This window comes from Tachysurus vachellii, chromosome 4 (genome assembly GCF_030014155.1).
Source record: "Tachysurus vachellii isolate PV-2020 chromosome 4, HZAU_Pvac_v1, whole genome shotgun sequence".
NCBI classification, from domain to species: domain Eukaryota; kingdom Metazoa; phylum Chordata; class Actinopteri; order Siluriformes; family Bagridae; genus Tachysurus; species Tachysurus vachellii.
In genome coordinates this window covers 9,785,045-9,806,073 of record NC_083463.1, presented here as the reverse complement: position 1 = coordinate 9,806,073, position 21,029 = coordinate 9,785,045, and the positions used below count along the sequence as shown (strand labels likewise).

At 39.3% G+C, this 21,029-nt stretch overlaps 1 protein-coding gene across 4 annotated transcripts in view; it reads right to left on the bottom strand.

Annotated features, from left to right (window-relative positions):
• Window positions 1-914: 914 nt before the first annotated feature.
• pde4ba (phosphodiesterase 4B, cAMP-specific a) overlaps window positions 915-21,029 on the bottom strand; it is a 148,544-nt gene continuing 128,429 nt past the window's right edge. For 3 of the 4 annotated variants that reach the window (XM_060867612.1, XM_060867613.1, XM_060867614.1), the window contains 10 exons: window positions 15,716-15,828; window positions 7,766-7,859; window positions 5,598-5,773; window positions 5,408-5,506; window positions 5,151-5,315; window positions 4,934-5,033; window positions 4,685-4,839; window positions 4,465-4,587; window positions 3,673-3,855; window positions 915-3,563 (listed from right to left, as the gene is read on the bottom strand). In XM_060867612.1, the coding sequence (XP_060723595.1) occupies window positions 3,183-3,563; window positions 3,673-3,855; window positions 4,465-4,587; window positions 4,685-4,839; window positions 4,934-5,033; window positions 5,151-5,315; window positions 5,408-5,506; window positions 5,598-5,773; window positions 7,766-7,859; window positions 15,716-15,828 (1,589 nt within the window). In that variant the 3' untranslated portion in view covers window positions 915-3,182. Of the gene's footprint in view, window positions 3,564-3,672; window positions 3,856-4,464; window positions 4,588-4,684; window positions 4,840-4,933; window positions 5,034-5,150; window positions 5,316-5,407; window positions 5,507-5,597; window positions 5,774-7,765; window positions 7,860-12,368; window positions 12,558-15,715; window positions 15,829-21,029 lie in introns of those variants that run through there. The other variant, XM_060867615.1, reaches the window with a different exon arrangement.

Sequence of the window (21,029 nt, the reverse complement as noted above, 5' to 3'; positions counted from 1 at the left end):
AGAATTATCCAGTAATGCACAAGGTCACAATTAGGTTGTACTGTAGCGTCCGTAGAAAGATCTGTGAAGTTCAGTCAGTGATCTGCCTTTGCACACTCCATGGAGAGTTCATCCTGGGAAACAGAGCAGCGAGTGTGAGCCTGAGGACGTCACACAATGTGACCCTGTCATACAGGATTCAGCTCCACACAAGCTGCAACATGCCAGGGATATAATAATATAAGTTTTAACTCCTGCTCACAATTATTAAGGATTATTTGTAAAATTCCAAATTAATTTAACAATAACAGCATGTTCAGGAGTTTTACTCCTCTTATACCACTACATGTTACGAACCATTAAAATGACACATCAGACATTTTAACTGTGTATATATTGTTACTGACGAACCACAGTGAAAACACAACGTACTTTGCTCTTAAAACTTTCCTGTATCGCAACATAAAGTTACAGCTTTATCTCAGACTGCAACAAAGCACTGGCACTAAAGACTCCTTCCATACAGTACGTGATAAATGAGCAAATGATCTCCTTATAGAAAGCTTTATTATATCAAAGTTTAAACAGGTTTCTTTGTTAAATACTGACATAAAAAAAAATCGGTTTGTTATTAGGCTTAGATTATGTAGTGTGTCCTATAGAAGTAAATGTACATTAGCTGTTACTATAAAAGTAGTAACGAGTGCATTAATAATAAACCTGTGATTTGCTTTAGAGCTAGCGAAGATCAGAACCAAGTACATGTTGTTATAGGATCTTCATGACTAATCAGACTGTGATTAATCATATTAATCAGACATATTAATCAGACCAATTCAGCAGTACTGTTTTCAGTCATATAATCCAGCATAAACACAGCATACGGAGAGATTCAAACCAGTACCACAGAACAAAAGACACCAAAACAAGGAAAATATATTCATGCGTCATTTTTAATCACTTCATAGAAAAGTAGTTTTAGATTTTATTGAACACAATATACAATATTATACCATACATTGTGTGAAACATTAAATATTCACCTGCAACAATGTGGGATTACTAGACGAAAAACCCATCCCTCATGCAGATATTACTAACTCTGACTAATCCTTTTGGACACAAATTGGACCAAAAGATCTTAAACATAGATTAACAAAGTTATAGTGACAAATTGAATTTCAAAACTGCTAACAAGGTCAGAAAAATAGTTCACATTAGCACAAATAATTACAGAAGATCACATTTTTTTGTAATTAATCAGTTTCACATTGGTGTTCAGAGATTGTGATATTTGTGACCAATATGTGTGGTGTAAGAGTCCAGCATTGTATAAATATTTCTGAGCCTTTCTTAGCAATCTGCATTCAAAAATCTGCAGAGGTTTCGAGCCGAGTGCCATTTTATCTGTGATCTCGTGGTATCAAATTTTCAATGTTGCACCAAACAGTGATACACAAAGCTTCTAATGCCTGACGGATGTCTACAGTATGTTCGTGTGTCTTATCTACAGGCGCTCCCCGTAACCAATGGGTTGTGTGTCTTTAAGCTACTTTTCTGGGCAGTTGTATATTATGTGATATATTTATATAGCATATATAGTATAATATATATATATATATATATATATATATTTATTCAGCAATATTTAAAACAAACAATCAAACAAACAAACAAAAAAAAAAACAATATTACAAAATATAACAGACTCAATTCAAGAGCCCACTACACAAAAAACACCACCAAATTTCGGTAATGCAAGTGCATATAAATTAAAAATAAATTTACAAAGAAACATCATTCCGTATTTACAAAGGTAATAAATACACTGTTATAAACAGCAAAGGACCGACTTCAGCTAAGATAAACAAACCAAACAGAGGAGGTGTGTAAAAATAGCATGGGAAGATGATAGAAGTGTAAGAAGTGCGCTCTCATACATACACACACTCACACACACTCACATACACGCTACTTTGGCCATAAAATATATGTACTGGTAATAAAAAGGACAGGAACATGTATAATGTGGGCTAATCGAATGGTCTAACGCAGGTGTAAAGTAGCTTTATGCTTTAAACTCTATTTGGGTTTAAATGTTTAACGCTAGTTTTTTTTTGTCTTTTTTTAAATAATGGTTGGTTTTTCAAGTGAGATTCACAAATTAAACCATGACAGCATTATATTGTGTGAAATTCTGTGAGAAATGCTTACTGTGAGATCTGACATTAATGAATGGAAGCTGAAGGAAATATTTTGACCTTGTTTTCTAGAAGAAGTGAACTTTGGGAAATGGGAGGCGTTAGGGGTTCGAATATAAATACAGCTTCGTTCAGTTTGCTTATATCCAATCGGTATATTTAGAAGCTCTGTAATCTTTGTGTAAGTGCATTCGATTTTGATTTGCCAAGTTTCAAATTGTCATTATGCTTTAAATGCTTATTGTGAATTGTGTGTACATACAAAATGAGCTCGTAGCAAATTTACAACTAAACAAGACCAAAAGAAGTGGACGAGTATAAAAAAACTGACAAAGTGCATCTTTGACTGGAATATACATTTCAGACATTTGGATTATTTCGTTCTATTGCCAAATATAAAGGAAGACACTGAGTTTTCTCTTCGGTTTATAGAAAAGGACTCTGCGTGTAAGCTGTCTGGTTTGCTTTTAGAAAAAAAAAAAAAACATTTCCATGTACAGTTATACTAAAGTGAGTTCAATAAATAAAAAAGACCATTAAAAAGACAATAGTAAAAAAGGCACACAAAGTCTTTAGACAAATGGTACAGAAAAGTAAACAGTTTCTTTCTTTACAAATACTTGTTCATCAGTAGTTCGTATGCTACCCCGACTTATCCCGATAGCTTTAGAAAAAATGTTACTTGGTACAAAAAAATCTCTCAGTAGTGTCAACTCCGCAAATGTTCGTCCACTAGACAAACACAAGTCTATGATTGGCCCCAATTCTTCTGTATCTCAGAGTCAACCGTCAGTCATTCAGCTCCAAAAAAAATGTCTGCAGCATTTATTTCCTGAGAGCTCCAACCTAACTGGCTCCAAACCTAAGTGCAAGGAGGGCCAGTCATGCTCCTCCCAAGAGAGCCAAAAAACCGCTCTCTCTCTGGGCTTTGTTAAAAAGCATCAACTGCCAGATTGCGAGGGAAAGAAATGGTTACTAGCCATTAAAAAGGGCTAAAAGGTTCTATGTATCCACTGGTGAGGCATCTTCAGTTACGATCTGGATGTGTGTGGTCGCTGGCTCCATCTCCACCTCTCGATCTTCCTCCTCTGCTTCTTCCTCCTCCTCTTCCTCCTCATCTCCCTGACTCTGTTCATCTTTTTCTGTGCCTTCTGAGTCCTCCTCCTCCAGCGTGAGCTCAAACTGGAACTTGTCAGCCACAGGTCCTCCACCGTGCCCCTCTTTTTCGGGCTGGTAGAAGGGTGGAGAGGGACTCTGAGGAATCATGCTCTGGTACCAGTTCCGATTGTCCTCCAGTGTGTCAAGGATGTCCTGCGCATCAGGGTGGACCAGGTCAGCCCACGTCTCCCACAGCGGATGGACAATATAGTCGATAAAACCAACCTAGATAAGGAATAGATACGATAAGTTGCAATAAATACCTCCAAGACATCCAAACTCGGGTTAAAGGACTCTGATGCACGGGCTCATATTAGTAGCTGTTAATACAGACCTGTGATTTTTCCACAGAAGCAGTGTGTTTGTCACACATGGGGCTGATCTCCATGCCACGTTCTCTCTCACGGTCACCCTGGTGGAAGAACTCCTCCATGATGCGGTCTGTCCACTGGCGATACAACTCCAGAGACTTGGTGGGGTTGCTCAGGTCAGCACAGTGCACCATATTTCGAAGAACCTAAATTGAAATAGAATCAGAATAGAATTCATTAAGCTATGATTTTAAACCAATCCTTTTCAATCTTTTCTTTCACTCATTTCTCTTAACAAATGTAAATACAACATCAAAGACTTGAAAAAACTATAAAGGTAGAGTGTGAAACAGATACTGGACGTCTTTTCTAACGATCCAACCATGCAGTTGCTGCACGCTGAACATTAATTAGCTCAGTTAATATTGGAGAGTGGTGGACGTGTTAAGACTCAAGCAGCAGTCTAACGGCATGTTTCATTGAGAAGTTCTTGGCTAGGGCAGTCCTACTGTGACGTGTTTCATGAGGTAAAGTGCTGCTTCACCGAACAGCTAACTGTAGTTATCTATCTAGATGTTTGTTGTGAGGGGTTTAAAAATAAATCGACATGATCCAGCCCTGTACTCGTATTGTATCATAAAATTCATAGTGTTGATCTACATAAAGTCAGAGTGAAGTGAAGACAGATTCAGAGGAGATTCTAAATTAACAATTACCGTAAACAATCTTTCACGTCTGTTCCAGTGAATGGGCTTTTTCACCAGGCACATTTTTTTAAAAATTGGTGCCACCGCACTACAGTTGAAGGTTCCTACCTGTATCCTGTCAGTGTAGTTGTCCAGAAGCAGGACCCCTGAACTGGTAACCTTCTTTGTCTCCACCATTGTCTTCAGATCAGCTAGTAAGCTCATATGTTTAGACATATCTGTGGCAAGTACCTGAGGATAAAGACAGGGCAAAAATAAACAAGTTTAGACACGTGAATGAGCATGAAAGCATTATACTATGCATGAGATTCAGATAATAGCAGCTCACCATGTCAATGACCATCTTCCTGAGCGATTGCCTCTGTTTCTTTGTGAGGTTCTGGAAGATGTCACAGTTCTCCTCCTGAAGGAGTTTGAAGCCTACAGCTAAGTGGTGGTTCTCCAGCACCGACTCATCATTATACATGAGAGCCAGCTCAGAGTCTGATGGAAAAATAAAGTGAGATATTAAGTCATCGTTTTCAGACTTTCATGATGGCTTTGGATACTTATACACAGCTTAGTCATGTTCACTTACTTGTGTTGATGAGGAACTGGTTGGAAACACCTGGATGATCTACATCATGGATGGCTGCTGCAAAAATTGCAGCCAGGATCTCCAGATCAGTAAAGACAGCCTGGAGACAAAAATGAAACAGGAAACTCACATTTAAATGTCATTCATAGGAATCAAACCAAATCCAGCACTTTCTATATGATCTTGACTTTACACTAAGAGTATCATCAGTCCTTACATCTAGTGCAGGTGTGGAGAGGAGTATATGTGTGGACTGGGCCACGTCAGCAGCATGAAGACTGTTGTGGTAGGCTACATCCAAGTGGTAGTGATCCTCCAGCGTCATCATATACGTCACAAACATGTCTGTCGGGATCTTAAACGTCTTGAGCAAGTCTCGTTCCTGTTGAGGACACATCGGGAGTCAGAGGGTGGACTGTCAAGTGTATGTTACTTATCAAAAGAGAAGATGTTCTAAAAGGAGAGAGGACAGACCTGGAAGATGGCATACATGATGCACGTGAGAGGACGATTGTTGGAATATTCAGACACGGTGAAGATATTCAGGCCCCACTTGTTGAGATCTTCTAATTCCTGCAGACAGAAAAAGCCAACAGAGTCTGGTAAGAAAACTCGAACTCAAAAACTCTCTACACTCATTTGACCGATCGATTGATTGCGTTACCTTAGACAGCAGCTCTTCCTTGTCCGTTTTGACACCAAAGCGGGTGATGCCGCTGTTGAGGCTGGGCCCGTGGGACACCTTCTTCACCCCGCTGATCTGAGTCATCAGCTGCTGCTTCTTCTTCTTCTCCCGCGCCTTCGGTGTGGGCGGTGGAATCTCCACATCATTCTGTTTGTCTGCAGATAGGAATCACAGCAATGTCAGAACATGGTCAGATCTTGTTCACTTGGTTTTAATAGCCGAGGTTTTTATACAAAAATGCAATGTGTCTTTTTGTTCTTTAATTAAAAACGGAACTATAGAAGAGAGAAATTTGGATGAACAGAATTCCAGAGTACTTAGTATCATCCTTTTTTTCATGCAGAGAATACAGGCATTGTTTGAAAAGCAGTGAAGGTGAACTGTTTTTTTTCTGAATGACGTCAGCAGATGTCTTTAGCCTGAGAGCAAGCCAGGTGCACTCGACAGCTGAATGCCTCACACCTGCTCGTCTATGTGTGTGTGTGTGTGTGTGTGTGTGTGTGTGTGTGTGTGTGTGTGTGTGTGTGTGTGTGTGTGTGTGTGTGCGCATGGCCGACACAGTAAATCAGAGACCTGTACTCTTTAACTGAGCTTTCTCCTTTATTGAGAAGAGACTGCACCATGCCTTGTGTCTCAAACTTACAGATCTATCATCAAGCAACTGCAGGGCTTTCCTGCATTAATACCATATCTCTCTAAAGGTCAGGCCTTAGGAGCCTTCCATTGACAGTGAACTAAAAAGACAGCACATCAGGGTGCCAATGAAGAGTTTCATTCATAATCAATTCCTGTGGAGAGCTTTTCTAATGTATGAACATGTTGGCTTTTTATTTTAGGTGGGCCGAAGCTTACAAACCAACAGTTTAAACTGTTCTGCAAAACAAAAGACCAAAGCTATTATCCATCCTCGATCTTTCACCTTTTCTGAAATTCTCAAATGTGGAAAGGAGGAATATTAATCACCGTGTGTTATTTATTCATGAGCATCGGAAGTGAAGACGTACTGAGACAAACTGGTTCCTTGTGAATTGTTACGCAACTGAAGTGGAAATCCTCGGTTTTTGATTAAGGATTAAGTGAAGCTGTATTCGTCTTGTATTACTTGTCGGTCTGACTTGTAGTCTTGAGCAGAGATGTTCTACACGACATCGAGTCTTTACTTCTCTCTCCTCGCTCCTCAGCTCTCTAAGATTCTTCTAACTGTTATTAAAATTTCTAAATGCTTCCTCTGACTTCCAGATGTATAAACAAGACCGATGGAGTGAGAGAGTAAAAGGAGGCTTTCGTTTTTGGTCACGTTTTTAATCCTATTAGCCGTGTTACGCTTTGCTCTTTTCCATGTTGACAGATGAAGTGGAACGGACCAGAGAGGCGTGAGGAGAACAGCTACACGTGATAGACGCTTCATTGCTAATAGCCTTGGTAATCCTAATGGCCTGACAGTCCTAATCCTCATTTATTCGAAAACGAAAATACATACGCAAGGAAGAGGACTAAATAACAACGGGTCATGAGTCGATTAGACACAGAATATGCAGTTTCAGATGATGAATAGATGCTCAGAATAACCAGAAACTGCATAAGAGCGGATGTGTGGGGATGTGTGCGTGGTGAAGGATTCATGGTATCTGATATACAGAACTAGATGAGTCATAGATTTACTGCCTGTATCTTCCTTAACAGGGCTTCCACCAGGAGTACAGCAGGATCCCCCTCCCAACCAGTCCACCTGTATCTCCTTTTCTCCATTTTTCTCCATACGGCCTCCACACACGTACACACTCCTTCTTCTTCTGCTGACTGCTGCATTGGATATCACGCTCGCTCTCACTTTGAAATACCAAGCTCATGATGGAGCATGCTTCAGAGCTAAAGGAAAGCTTTTCTCACAATTAATATTTCAAAGCACCACTCACTCAGAGCACTAAAAAGGTTTACATCATCTATTTTTGAGAGCAGGTCTGTTTTCTTACAGACTGATTTTTTGTTGATGATCTTCTTTGTTCATCCAGACAATTTGATGTCAACCAAAAATATACCCAACGATTCGTTCCTTGGATGTCTGTGACAATTTATGCATATATGTTTATGTGTGTGGGTGAGGTTTTTGTGCATGTTTGAGTGTGTGTGTGTTGTTTGCTGGTTACCTAGAAAGGTGTTGGAGATGAACTCTGACACCTGGTTGCCAGATCTGCTCATCTCAGAAAGGTGCGTCAGCTCCCTGTTCAGCATTCTCTTGAACTGGAAACAAACAAAGCAAAAAAAAAAAAAAATCATATATATATATATGTTTATATCCATTAAAATGAACAATGGAAAAAAATTGAGGCAATAATAATAGCTGAATTCTGGTAACGTAATTTCAATTTATTTGCACACCTCCATTTAGAAAATTCCGGTGATATTATTAGTGAGATATTATGTGACCATTTTAATGAATATGACTAATAAATGATATATACATGCATATGAACATATAGAAACCATCAAATTGAAAGTTGATCATTTGGATGAAATAGCTCATAAACAGGTTCATAAAATGAAAGCTAGCAAAAAAAAGAAACTGAGGTTTAATCTGCGTATGAAGATGTGGCCCGACAAACACGCAACGTCTTCAAGAAATAAATAAACAAATGAATATATAATTAAATAAGTCAACATGGCAGCCATATCCTGCGTCACACCAAAAAACTGTGCAAGCGTCTAAATCTGAGCGTACGCCACTACTAGAAAATCCATCACACAATGTTTTGATAAGTTTTTATCACATCTGTGTGAAATTATATCCATTTCAACCAAGTAAGCAAAAAGGAAACCCAAGGCTGCGCATTCCAGCAGAGGCACCCCAGACACATCAGGGGTAGTCATTTCTCAGAGTCCCCCAGACCACCAACACTGCAGAACACACACATAGTGCGAGCAACCGAACCGATTACTCAACCGATAATCACAGCGATAACTGAAACATGCAGCATCCATTTCCTATCACTCTCATACACACCTTAATGTAACCCCAGGACACTGAGAGAAGGTAGTTCGCTTCGGGCATTTTGGATCCTGCTTTATATCCAAAAAAAGACAAAAATCCACAATAGCACAATCTTATCCCTAATAAAGGACAGAGCTAGAGAGAGAGGCAGACGATAGGGAGTACAAAAAATATCCCTTCTTCTCTCCTCTCCTCCTTTGCTCGGTCTGGATCAGTGAGCGAACAGGGGATTGAAGCCGACGTCCCGGCTCTTGGCCGACGCACTCTGGTGCGCGGTCTCCATGTCCTGGGCAGGAGAGTCTAGCAAGGTGGTCCACGACAATCTGAGCTGGAGCTGAAGCTGAATAGGAGGGTCTGCTAGCACCAATGAATTATGGAGGAGATGAAGCAAGGGAGCACAGGGAGGGAGGGAGGAAGAGAGAGAGAAAGGGAGGGAGAGAGAGATGGAGGAATGAGGAAGAACACAGGGATGCTCATCTAGCTGGAGGGGGGCTTCCTCTTTTGGATTAGTGCTGCTCCACTGATGCTGCTGCACCTCTCTCTCTGTCTCTCTCTCTCTCTTTCTCTCTCTCTCTCTCTGTGTCTGAGTTAGCTCATTTTACTCCCTCCCTTTTTGCAGTGCATTCCCCCTCTCTGTAGTCTGTCAGCCCCAGCAACATGAATGCAAGCCCAGATATGATTTGACAGAAAGATGGTAGAGGAGGGGGAGACCCCGCTTTGTTATGTAGGGGAAAGGAAGGAAAAACACAAAGATGGAGAGATAAGGGTGTCCTCTCTCTACTGCATCCATCTTTTTTGAGGGTATTACTTTTTCAGATAAATTTTTAAAGCCTTTTTGAACCCAGGGAATTTGCTAGAACATTCATAATGATTTTTATTGCCTGGCCAGACCAGACTGGCTTCCATTCTCTCTCTCCCTCTCTCATATGCTATTTTGGCACAAGCACAGTTGCAAGCAAAGAGAAAGCAAGAGTGAAGAAAACAACAGAAGAGAGGAGAGTTAAGGATAATTGTCTTCGCTTGTCTGCTTTTTCATGACATCAGCTGTCTCGTTCTCTCTCACTTTCTCTCTTGCTTTCTCTCCATGCTGCCACCAACTACACCCCAACGCCATGGCAACAGCATCACGTGGCTTTGACTGCTGCAGAAGCATCTTTTTTCTTTTTTCTTTTTTTTTTTTTTTATAGCAAGGCACCTCTCTCCCTCTCTATGCCTTTCTCTTACCCCTGTCAGGGCACACTGGGACATCACTGCAACTCGGCACCATATGCCAATGCTGCCAGTGCGCGCACACACACACACACACACACACACACACACTTTCATCTCACTGCTAAGAGGCAAACAGCCAAAATCAATGGGCTGTCCTTGCAGCAGCCAGGAAGCAGAGTCCAGACACTGGGAAAACCCTATTGATTTGAACTGATGACTAAGAATAATAATATAAAATAATACAAAAAGTTGTATTTTCCTACAGTTGTATTTTGAGATATTTCTTTTGCTGACATACTGTATAAAGCACCTTGAACGTAAACTGGTAATGACAGTAATAGTAATGACATGTCGTGGCAGATAATCTCAGATCTGTGTGAAAAACATGCACAGAAAATGTTCGAGTGGAGAAGTGTCGTGTGCGAGAGAAAACGGTGCAGGAGGGAGTTGAGGATAGAGACGAGACAGAAAAACAATAGCAGAAAGTCTCTCTGCAGAAATATGCTGCAGTGGGGAAACCTGCCTACGTGTCTGTGCTATTCTGGACCCACAACATCAAGTGCCATCTTTTTTTTTTTCCTTTTATTACCAAAACAAAAACAAGGGCATCCATGAAAGTGGGCCTCTGATCTCTCAGAGTCGCAGGAATACAAACTGATGTTCTAATAAATTAGATAGATAAAATAAATTAAGAAAAAAAACAACAACCTTTGTTTATTACCTAACACTTTCTGTATATTCCTAATCCATAATCTATAATTAAAAAAATCTTTAATCAAAAAAGAATGGTAAACGGTTTAAAGCCAGTAAATGATTTGTCATACTGATGTTAAGGATTTTATCTCTCACTTGTATAATACTGTGAGAAGATCTGCATTCATTTTAAATTCCAGCTCAGTGACCTACAGTGTCCACTAGTGGGCGGTATAAACTTATGCTTTCTCTAAATTACAGACTAAACTGCTCTGTATTGTATGCAAGTGATCTGTAACATATCTGTAGATACAAATCCTACAATACCTACTAGAACGTTTTGTGTAAATCTACTCCCTGATCAACACAACTCAAATGTGCATTAAAACTTACTTATTAAAGCTTATATTAAGGTGCTGGAATGCCCCACTGTGAACTTTCAAGTGCTCATTACTCATTGTTGTGTCATTCTAGGAACTAGGCACTGCAATAGCGGTAAGTCCATTATGTTCATCTGTACTCATCAAGACGACAGCAGCAGTGGCAAAACCTGATGACGCATTTCAAGATGACAAACCACTTCACGAGCAACTTATTGGTTATGGCATAACAGCTTTCTTAAGAAACAGATGAGTGTGAATGATGCAGCACTCTCAGAAACCAGAAGCTGTGACCTATTTAATTTTTCATTTTAGTGTTTCGCTTCCTCTAAATGACTCGAGTGATGCTGAGTCTTTGCGTGAAAGTGCAAAGCCGTGAGTCTGAATACAAATATGCAAAAACTTACCCTGCAAAAAAGTAACATCTAAGCACATGAATAATGCAGAATATTATAAATTAAATAATAAGATTCCAAAAAAAAAACAAAAAAAAAAACAAACTGATGGAGAATTATTAAACCTATTTATAGTCATTTTAGTTATGTTTTATTCATAGGTGGCTTGTAATAAAACAGGTTGGAAAATTGTTATGCATTAGAACTAATCTCAGTAATCTCTTAGAATAAAATATTACATAATTTTGTCCCATTTAAAAAAATTTTTGAAGTTGTTGCTAAAAAAATAACCAAAGTCCAAAATAAATAAATAAATAAATAAATAAAAATAATAATAATAATAATAATCATAATCTGACATGTATAAAGAACCTAATATGGGGTCCATACTCAACAGATTGCAAAAGCATCAATTGAGAAAGCAAGAGTTTCCCAAAGCAGAGCCAACTTTAGATCATAACTGAAAGACAAAGCTTCAGTCAAATTATCGCTCAATCACTTTAAAATCGTTATTGTGCTTTAATGCTTTTGTGAATCATTTACCAGGAAAAAACCTTCATTCACAATGAATTAGAGCCAAATTTGTGAGTCTGGACTTGTACTAAGCATGTTGGAAAGAAAAAAAAAATCACTAGGAACTCAAGAGCTAGAAAAAAGTAAAAATCCTTGCATTAGTTTGCCTGTTGTTGTTTTTTTTTTTTTTTTTTACTGTATGAACAATACTGTAACTCGGGTGTATTATTTAGACATTTTAACTCGAATTCAAAGTCAAGTGATTCTGTGAGTTGAACCATAACACGAACTGACAGCAGACGCTGAAACACTGGATTTAAGTGTGCATTAATAAAGGTCTGAGAGTTCCAACAGATAACTGAGAAGCATGTAGAATCTTATTAAAAAGATCTTAAGATTCGTCTCATATCGGGAACCAAACGAAGAGAAAACTTTAAGAGAAATGTAACAGAAGAATAAAATATATTCCAGCAGTAACACGTTTAGGACTTGTGTAAAAAAAAAAAACGTTACTAAAACTAGTGCATCAAGCGTTAAAAAACAGGACAGATTTTTAGCATCAGCTCACCTTTTTCCAGCAATTAATTTTTCCAAACTTTTTGTGTTCCTTTCTTTCGAAGCAACAAGCTCCCATTTTGAGGCAGAGTGTGAAGTCTTTCTGCGTGGACACGTGTGTGTTAGTGTCGAGAGGCTCTGAGATTTGGCATCTGACACACACGGTACAGAGTTACTGACTCACTTTGAGCTGTTCCTCTGACTACACTTCACTGCACTATGATAGTGTGTCACTGTCTACATGCACGCCCTCTCAGTGCTGGGACCTCCCTTTTCTGCTCTCTCACACACATACACACACACATGCACTCAGTTGCAACATAGTTTATAGTTTAAACAGTCTTCTTTACACTGGATTAAGATCAAGTATACAGATGAGATCATGGCTTTTCCTGACATGGAGTTAAACTACATTCACTTTAGATAGCAAGCTCCATTCGTATACACTAGACTAACAAATCAGGTGTCTTAATACTCTCTTAGAACATGGCAGAATATGTAAGTGACCTCCACATTATTGATCCCCAACATCTGTGTATGTAAGAAGACGTATAATTCGTGCACCATTACAGTATGACCTGTGCTGTTCTGTTCTCCTGGGAATTTTTCACCATCAATCAAATCTCCTTAAGTCTAAAACTCATGGCCTTTACACTGTCGCCAGGAAACACTGCCTCCTCAGGATGCAACATGAGATTTGGTGTAACTATGTAAATGTGTGTGTGTTTGTGTTTGTGTGTGTTTGTGTGTGTAGGCATTTCCGGTTACATTTTTTAATTTTTTTTTTCTGCTGTTTACTTGTTCTGTTTTGAGCTAATCGTATTTTTCTGTATCTTTCGTACAAAACCTAGAAACATGAAGAAGTAACATTAAAGGTGTGGGCAAACTGCTGCAAATTTGTTTGCTCTCCAAATATCTGTACACAACAGTATATGTAAAGTACACCGTGAACCTTTCGTAAGTAAAGACATGACGTGCTTTTACAAATAATTATTAAACTGTACAAATTGTAAATACTAATTATCACGCCTGTCTAATCGTTCTGTGTTTAGGACAACAAATATATCTTAAATATGTAATGATATGCGATATTTTTAATTAAGGGTGACAAACAGTTGTGGGACATTTATTTATTTATTTTGATACAAAGTTCTTCGGACCAACTTTGTTCTCTGATGAAACGTTCTTAAGCTGATGGGAAGAGTCTTGTCCAGGCTGAAACCGCCCTAATACACCTACTGTATATCACTGAAAGGCTTAATGAGGATGAAAATTATGTAAATTTAATTCAATTTATTTGTATAGTGCTTTTAACAACTGATATTGTCTCAAAGCAGCTTTACAGAAGTATAAACAATAAAAATGATAAAGTGTAAAATTAAGTTACTATTTATCTCTAACATTTATCCCTAATAAACAAGCCTGCGGTGACGGTGACAAAGGAAAAACTCCCTGAGATGATATGAGGAAGAAACCTTGAGAGAAACCAGACTCAGAAGGGAACCTCATCCTCATTTGTGTGACACTGAACAGGAAATAATGTAAATAATGTCCTTTCTACTGTACATGTCAGGAATGGCTGGGACTATCCCTGCTTGAACACTAGGGGGACATTCTGGCAGTTTTTGTGTGTCTTGTACCATGTGCCATTGTTTTTTTGTATTGTGTATCACGTGTGTTAGCCCTGCCCTAGCCTTAATCCATTCCTGCCACTGCACACCTGTCCCTTGCGTTCCTATGATTTCCTCCTTCCTGTTGTCCTTGTCTCTTGTTTTCTGTTTCCATGTCCCTAGTTTGTAGCCTTGGTTGTTTTCCCTCATTAAACCCTTTTATATTATCCCTGCACTGTATTTTATCCTTGAAGACTCATTCTCTGACACTACAACAGTTTGCAACCAAGAGCTAATAGGTCAGGGTTCACTATAGACTTAACACTAATTCCTTATTGCCGAAGCCTTCAAATGTTCACGGATGAAGACTGAAGCACGAAGCTGACTGACACAGTAGCGGTTCAAAGACATGATAGTCTCCAAGTGGTTCTATCCAGATCTATCCCAGCTCACCAAATCATATTCTACACCCATTACAGTCATACTAGTCAGAAGGATTAATTTGTCTATAACATTTCCTGTTCATTTGATGTTACTCAGTTTATAGGGATGTTTCATGATAGTCATGTCACATAAACATATATACTGTATACATGCCTACTGTAAGTGTGTGGTATTTATGTGATAGTAATCAACGCTATTGTGTTCATCAGTGTCCCCTTGTTGTAGTTTGACGTCAGCAGAAGGAGAAACAAACAGGGGAGCACGCCTTGTCCTGACACAGCACTCTCTCCTATTGTAGTCTGCAACCGGCTATGGCTTAGGAAGGAGACAGGAAACCTGAATCACACATCTGCTGTGCACACACACACACACACACACACACACACACACGTCCTGGACAGAACAAACAGGGACCATGTGGAATTCATTCATACACACTGCGATTCACATGCAAATAATGATACGATCACTAATGACTTCCAGTTGAACTACACTCTTTAGTCCTGTAATTATGTACAGTGTTAATTTATAATTGATTAATAATTAAACAATAAACTGCACATTGCAAAATAACAGCAAACTTAGTACCGCACTAGCAACCAAGCATATTAATAGGTAAATGTATCACATGCAGGCTTACGTAGAACATCCTGAACGCTGTATTGCGTGCTATCAGGAGATCATTAGACATGGCAGGTGCTTAGACTTTGTTTAATGTCCATATAACTACAGACACTCACGCAAACACTTGTGTCTAACTCCAGCTCATCGTCTGGAAATCCTTAACAGCAGTGTCAGACATGCTACAACCTGCTCAAGCTTAATGAGGAAAGCAGACCTGCTTAACACACACACATACACACACACACTCATTTTGGCTGTCTGTGAGTATGTGTTCTTGCATATGGTTTTCCAACACTGCTGGATAATCTGACCTGGGATCAGCTCTGATGCTAAACACCACAAAATCATGATCCTGCTGATTTCAACACATCTGTGCTATGAGAGGAATTTGTTTCTGTGTGCCTCACAGGCATGATATAAGTCCTGGCACCTAGCAGATGTTGTCTAAGCTGTTTTTGTCTCCTAAGAGGGTTCATATACTTCAGTCTGTTGCCACGGGATTCTCAATAGCACCATTCATAGAGACTTGTGTAGCCGAGCGAGTGTGAACAAAAGCAAAGCAGAAATATTTCATCACAGTTCAACTCGACTAAAGTGTTCTGAAAGTTACAGAATCGTAGTAAGAGTTGGATTGTGTGTGTGTGTGTGTGTGTGTGTGTGTGTGTGTGTGCACTCAGCTCACCTTGTTGGAGGCCATGTCGCTGACGGACCTATAGGTCTGGATGGTCTCAAGCTGATCCAGGCACCAGTCCAGCTCCTCCATGGTCTCCACAGCCAGCTTCTGGTACGAATCGTCTGTGTAAAGGCACACAGAAACAGACGCTCGCTCAAAACGTTCCTGCATGGCTACTCGGGCGCTCAGCTGATCCTTCATCCTGGGCTCACATGCACGCATTGAGGGGCTTCCACTCACTCGCTCCTTCACACATACACACACTTCTACACAGTATACAAAAGTGAGGGAGTGAAGTCTACTGCTGGATGAAGTGCCTGTAGCTCAGTGATACTGCCTCCTGGCTGTAAGCCCTTTCCTCTCACTCACTCTCTGTCTCTGCCTCCTGGCTCTGTGCCGTCAACCCCTCATGCGTTGCCTAGTGCTTAGCCCACCCTTGTCAGCTGTGATATTGATACACAGGAAGATGTGGTGGGGGATAGGGGGTGCTTTGCACTGCTTTGCCCTACACACACAGACACAAACACCCACTTCCTCATTTACAAAAATTTTAATCTCAAAGCCAGGAAGCTCAACCACACAAAGACACACAACTGTCACAGATATATGTTTGAGCCGGTGTTTGTATGTTTGTGTGAGGATATCCACCCACACACACACACACACACACACACACAATTAAATCATAGCATTTATGCACATGCTAACAGTTCATGAGGTCCTGCTAACTTCAGCCTGTAATCTGGTGCATGAAGGCCAGAGTAAAGCCTCAGCACTGTGAAACAGGGGAAGGACTCATGAAGGCTCTTCTGGACACAGATGAGTCCTTGTGTGACTTGTGTGTGTGTTATGCTGTGTTTGGGACTCGCAGCTGCATAACAACACAGCAGCGGGGAATTACATTTATGTACATACGGTCATTCAGTCACCAGACAGCTCTGATTCAGAGTGACTTGCTTCCAAACAAGTAGGCAAACAGCTAACAGAGCAAAAATAGTTGGCTGTAGGGTTTATGAATCTGTAAGGATTCATAAACTGAAAGAGTAGAGAGTTTGTACATGCTTCACAGTAGTTTAGTCCTTAAGGCAAAAGGTTCATTTCCCAAACCTAAGCGGGGACTTCACTAAGTTCACTCACAACAACAAGCTCCTCTTTGTGGATGGCACCACATGAATAAACATCTAAAGACGTAGATCTGCACTTCCCAAAATCACCAAAGCCTGTATATAATCTCCAAATAACCTCAGTAGCATTTAAGCACTGAAAAGCCAAACATGCCAAACTCTTTTTGTAAGCCTTCCTGACTGTAAACCTTGCTCATAATCAACTCCAGAATGCCCAGCATGCTCCGATTATATAAAATAAACCTTACACGCAGTGTTTCAAATGCGTCACTCGAGCAATTGAAAAAACTTGTTTCCTGTAGCAAAAATCATTCTCAGAAGAATGTGTTTATCCAGTAACACTTTTAACTCCCAAAAAAGAATGCAGCAAAAATATTGACAGCCTAAAGATAAAACTAAGGGCAGTCCTTTACTTCCTTCCTAATATACAACAAATATACAAACTAGATAGGCTAAATACAAGCTTTTTCTGAGACAAATGAAGCTAATAAATAAATAAATAAATAAATAAATAAATAAATAAATAAATAAATAAACAATAATAATAATAATAATAATAATAATAATAATAATAATAATAATAATAATAATAATAATAATAAGTGCAATGGTTAAATACAAGCTTTTTCTGAGACAAATTAAGCTAATAAATAACAAATAAATAAATAAATAAATAAATAAATAAATAAATAAATAATAATTAAAAAAAGGCAGCATAACACACATTACAGTCATCGATGCCTATGATTGGCTACTACCGCTGTGATTGACAGAGAGAGAGAGAGAGAGAGAGAGAGAGAGAGAGAGAGAGAGAGAGAGAGAGAGAGAGAGAGAGAGAGATAGGGAAAGCAAGAGAGAGAGAGAAAGAAAGAAAGAGAGAGAGAGAGAGAGAGAGAGAGAGAGAGAGAGAGAGAGAGAGAGAGAGAGAGAGAGAGAGAGAGAGAGAGAGAGAGAGAGAGAGAGTTATCTAAGTGTGTTATTTCTGCCACATAGACCTCACAGCCCTTGTCTCTAGGCATGGAATGAATTTTTTATAACTTCTTTATACTGTGTTTAACACCAGAAACTTAATTATTGCCTTTGATCAATGAGAAGATTGCTCACATATAAAATCACTATGGCAAGAAACCAAAACACTTTCAGCACCAAGTGAACTGACATGAAAACACTTATTAACAGCATTAAGCTTTAAAGATATTACAGGAAGAGGCTCGGTGCTGTTATGAATCAGAGATGCTAATATCTTTGAAACAGAAAGATGGAATGCTAAGCTTAAGTTTGAAGAAAAATACTTAAGCTCAAATGAACACTGATTGCATGTGTCATCATTCAATAATTATCAAGATGAGTATGAATCTCAAGAAAGGTCAAGCTAGATGCCCTGAAGTTAAACATCTGAGTTGGTAAGTGTGTGAATGATCAGTAGGGACATGTGCAACACATGCCTGGAGTCTGATCTGAAGTGTCAGTCTTATCAGACATACTATCGGTTTCTCAGCATGCTCACTCAGCTCTGTTTCTGTTCCTTTTTCTGTTAAAGCCAAGTTCTTTTCTGTTGCTGTAGGGAAAAACTAGCATCTAGAGTTTTGTGAGCTAAAACTGATAACAGGCGTCATAACAAATCAAGCGGATCAAGTGTATGCTGCTGTATACAGCTGAATAAACACCTGTGTAGGGCAGTAATGGCTCAAGTGGTTAAGGCTCTGGTATGATGATCAGAGGATCAGCGTTCTAGTCCCAGTACTGCCAAACTGCCACTGTTGGGCCCTTGAGCAAGGCCCTTAACCCTCACTGCTCCAGGGACGCTGTATCATGGCTGACCCTGCGCTCTGACCCCAACCTCCAAAGTTGGGATACGTAAAGAAAGAACCTCACTGTGGTGTAATGTACATGTGACAAAATAAAATTACTTTTTATTATTTAGAAATGAAATATGTAACTGTGCCACTGACACAATATCACTATGTTCATTATTATTATCTGTAGTAAAAGCAGGTGAAAAAGGAATACACATTATTTCCCCTTCTTTCTCACAGGCACCAGGCACATGTACACGCACACACAGGAACACACACGCACACACACACACACACACACACACACAAAATTAAAGATCTACTCTGCTCTCTGGTCTCTCTGCAGTTAACTGAGAGACAGACAACATTTACATGAAAGGTCTAGTGAAGTGGCTGACCACATATACGTAAGAGGGGTTTTCTCCACTACCACACCAACACACATATATTCATACACACAAACACACACACATGGACGAGCACATTTGGAGCTCGAGGCAATGGGCCAGGAAAAAATCTAACATATGCCCATCTTGAATCTCCCCAGAAAGCATGAGGTCATACATTAAGCGATCTTCAAACGAGTGGACGTTGACGCAAAGGTTCTTCCATGGATTACAGAAAATAAACGTCTGTAATAAACTGTTATCCGGTCATTTTCCCATTTGATAACCACACAACTGTGTAGGAGATCCTGAACTGTATCCTCAAAATGTCACAATGACATTTCCAGTAATAATGCATTTCGTGTAATATCTTTTCTTTCATGTGTGGGTGTGTACTGTATGAGTATGTGTACTTGCGTAAAGTTTTCAGGTCACATTAGGCCAAATGTGTGGGAGTTGTTATGAGTAGTAGAATCAATGCTGCAAACATTTGGGGCTTTGTGGCTTCAAAATGTGTAAATGGATGTGTGTGAGCGTGTGTTTGGAATTCTGGATCCTTCCAATTCACATCATTTTCATGCATTTCAGTTGGAAAAAGATTTCTGTGTGTGTGCATGTGTATGTGTGTGTGTGTGTGTGTGGGTGTGTATGTGTGTGTGTGTGTGTGTGTGTGTGTGTGTGTGTGTGTGTGTACGTGTGTGTGCACGTACATGCACAGGTTGTGTGCATATGTGTAAAGGTGTGAAAGAATAAAGAGGATGTGGAGTGTTTGCGGTGACAGCTACGAAAGTCTTGCCTGCATAACAACTAACAATGTGTGTGAATGTGTGTTTAGTTCTATAAGAATAAACAGCTATAAAAAAAAGATTTAAAAAAAACCCTGCTCACATTTACACAGGTAATTAGAGAGGCCATTGCAAAATGGGATCAATTGTTTCAAATTACATTTCAAACTTCCACAGTTACTACCTACAGTACAATTGCTTTCAGAATTATTTGCACACTTACTAATAATAATAATGAGAAACACTCATTATATGTAAATACATTCTTTTCTGCATTAAATAAACAATGCTTCTCTGCCTGAAATATTATTTACTGAAGCTTCTCCAGGTAAGAAATACAGCACGGACATCTTGAACATTCCTCCATGCAAAAATGTCTTTGTAGGCTTGCTTCTTTTGCTCTTAGGTTCTCAAATGGCTTTAAATAAAATTCTAGGGCTGACAATTCGTTTACATTTGTTGTAATTAGTATTTAAGGGTGCCATTACTTTAGGAGTCAGGCATATATGGAACAAACTGCAATCATTAAAAAAAAGAGACTTTTGAGTTTGAGTGAATTGAATCATTTTGTTTATACCAAATAATTTTTAGCCTACATTTAATTTTAAAGGGTAAGCACGATTGCTTTGTGCTTAGCACGTTTGCCTCGCACCTCAAGGGTTGGGGTTTGATTTCCTCGTACACTTTGTGTGTGTGTGGAGTTTGTATTTTCTCCCCAGGTTTCTTCTGTGCAATCTGGTTTCCTCCCCCAGTCCAAAGACATGCATTGTTGACTGACTGGTATGTGTGTGACTGTGCCTTGTGATGTGTTGGCACTCAGGCCAGGGTGTCCCCTGGGCTAACCTCGAGGTTCCCTGTGACCCTGTGTAAGGAAAGCTGTTCAGAAAATGAAAGGCTGTTTTCATTTTTTTTTTAATGGCAATCATTCTGGAGCTGATGGTTCATTTCTAATCCCAGTGCATGAAATGCCTCCCAAGATCGTTCATATAATCTATACAGAGGATCAACAAGAAATTTCTAAAGACAAATAGTAACTTAAGTGTTCTACCAAATACAAGCAATCCAGCATATACATTTTTTACATTCTATTTAATCTACTTTTTTAAACAAAGAGGTCTGTAAACATATATTTGACTTTGCACGCCATTTTAAGGTCTTGAGAGACCTTCAGCTAAATCCCCATTTAAAAGACGGGTTCACATGGGATGAAGCGTTAATTCAAGAAAAACAGT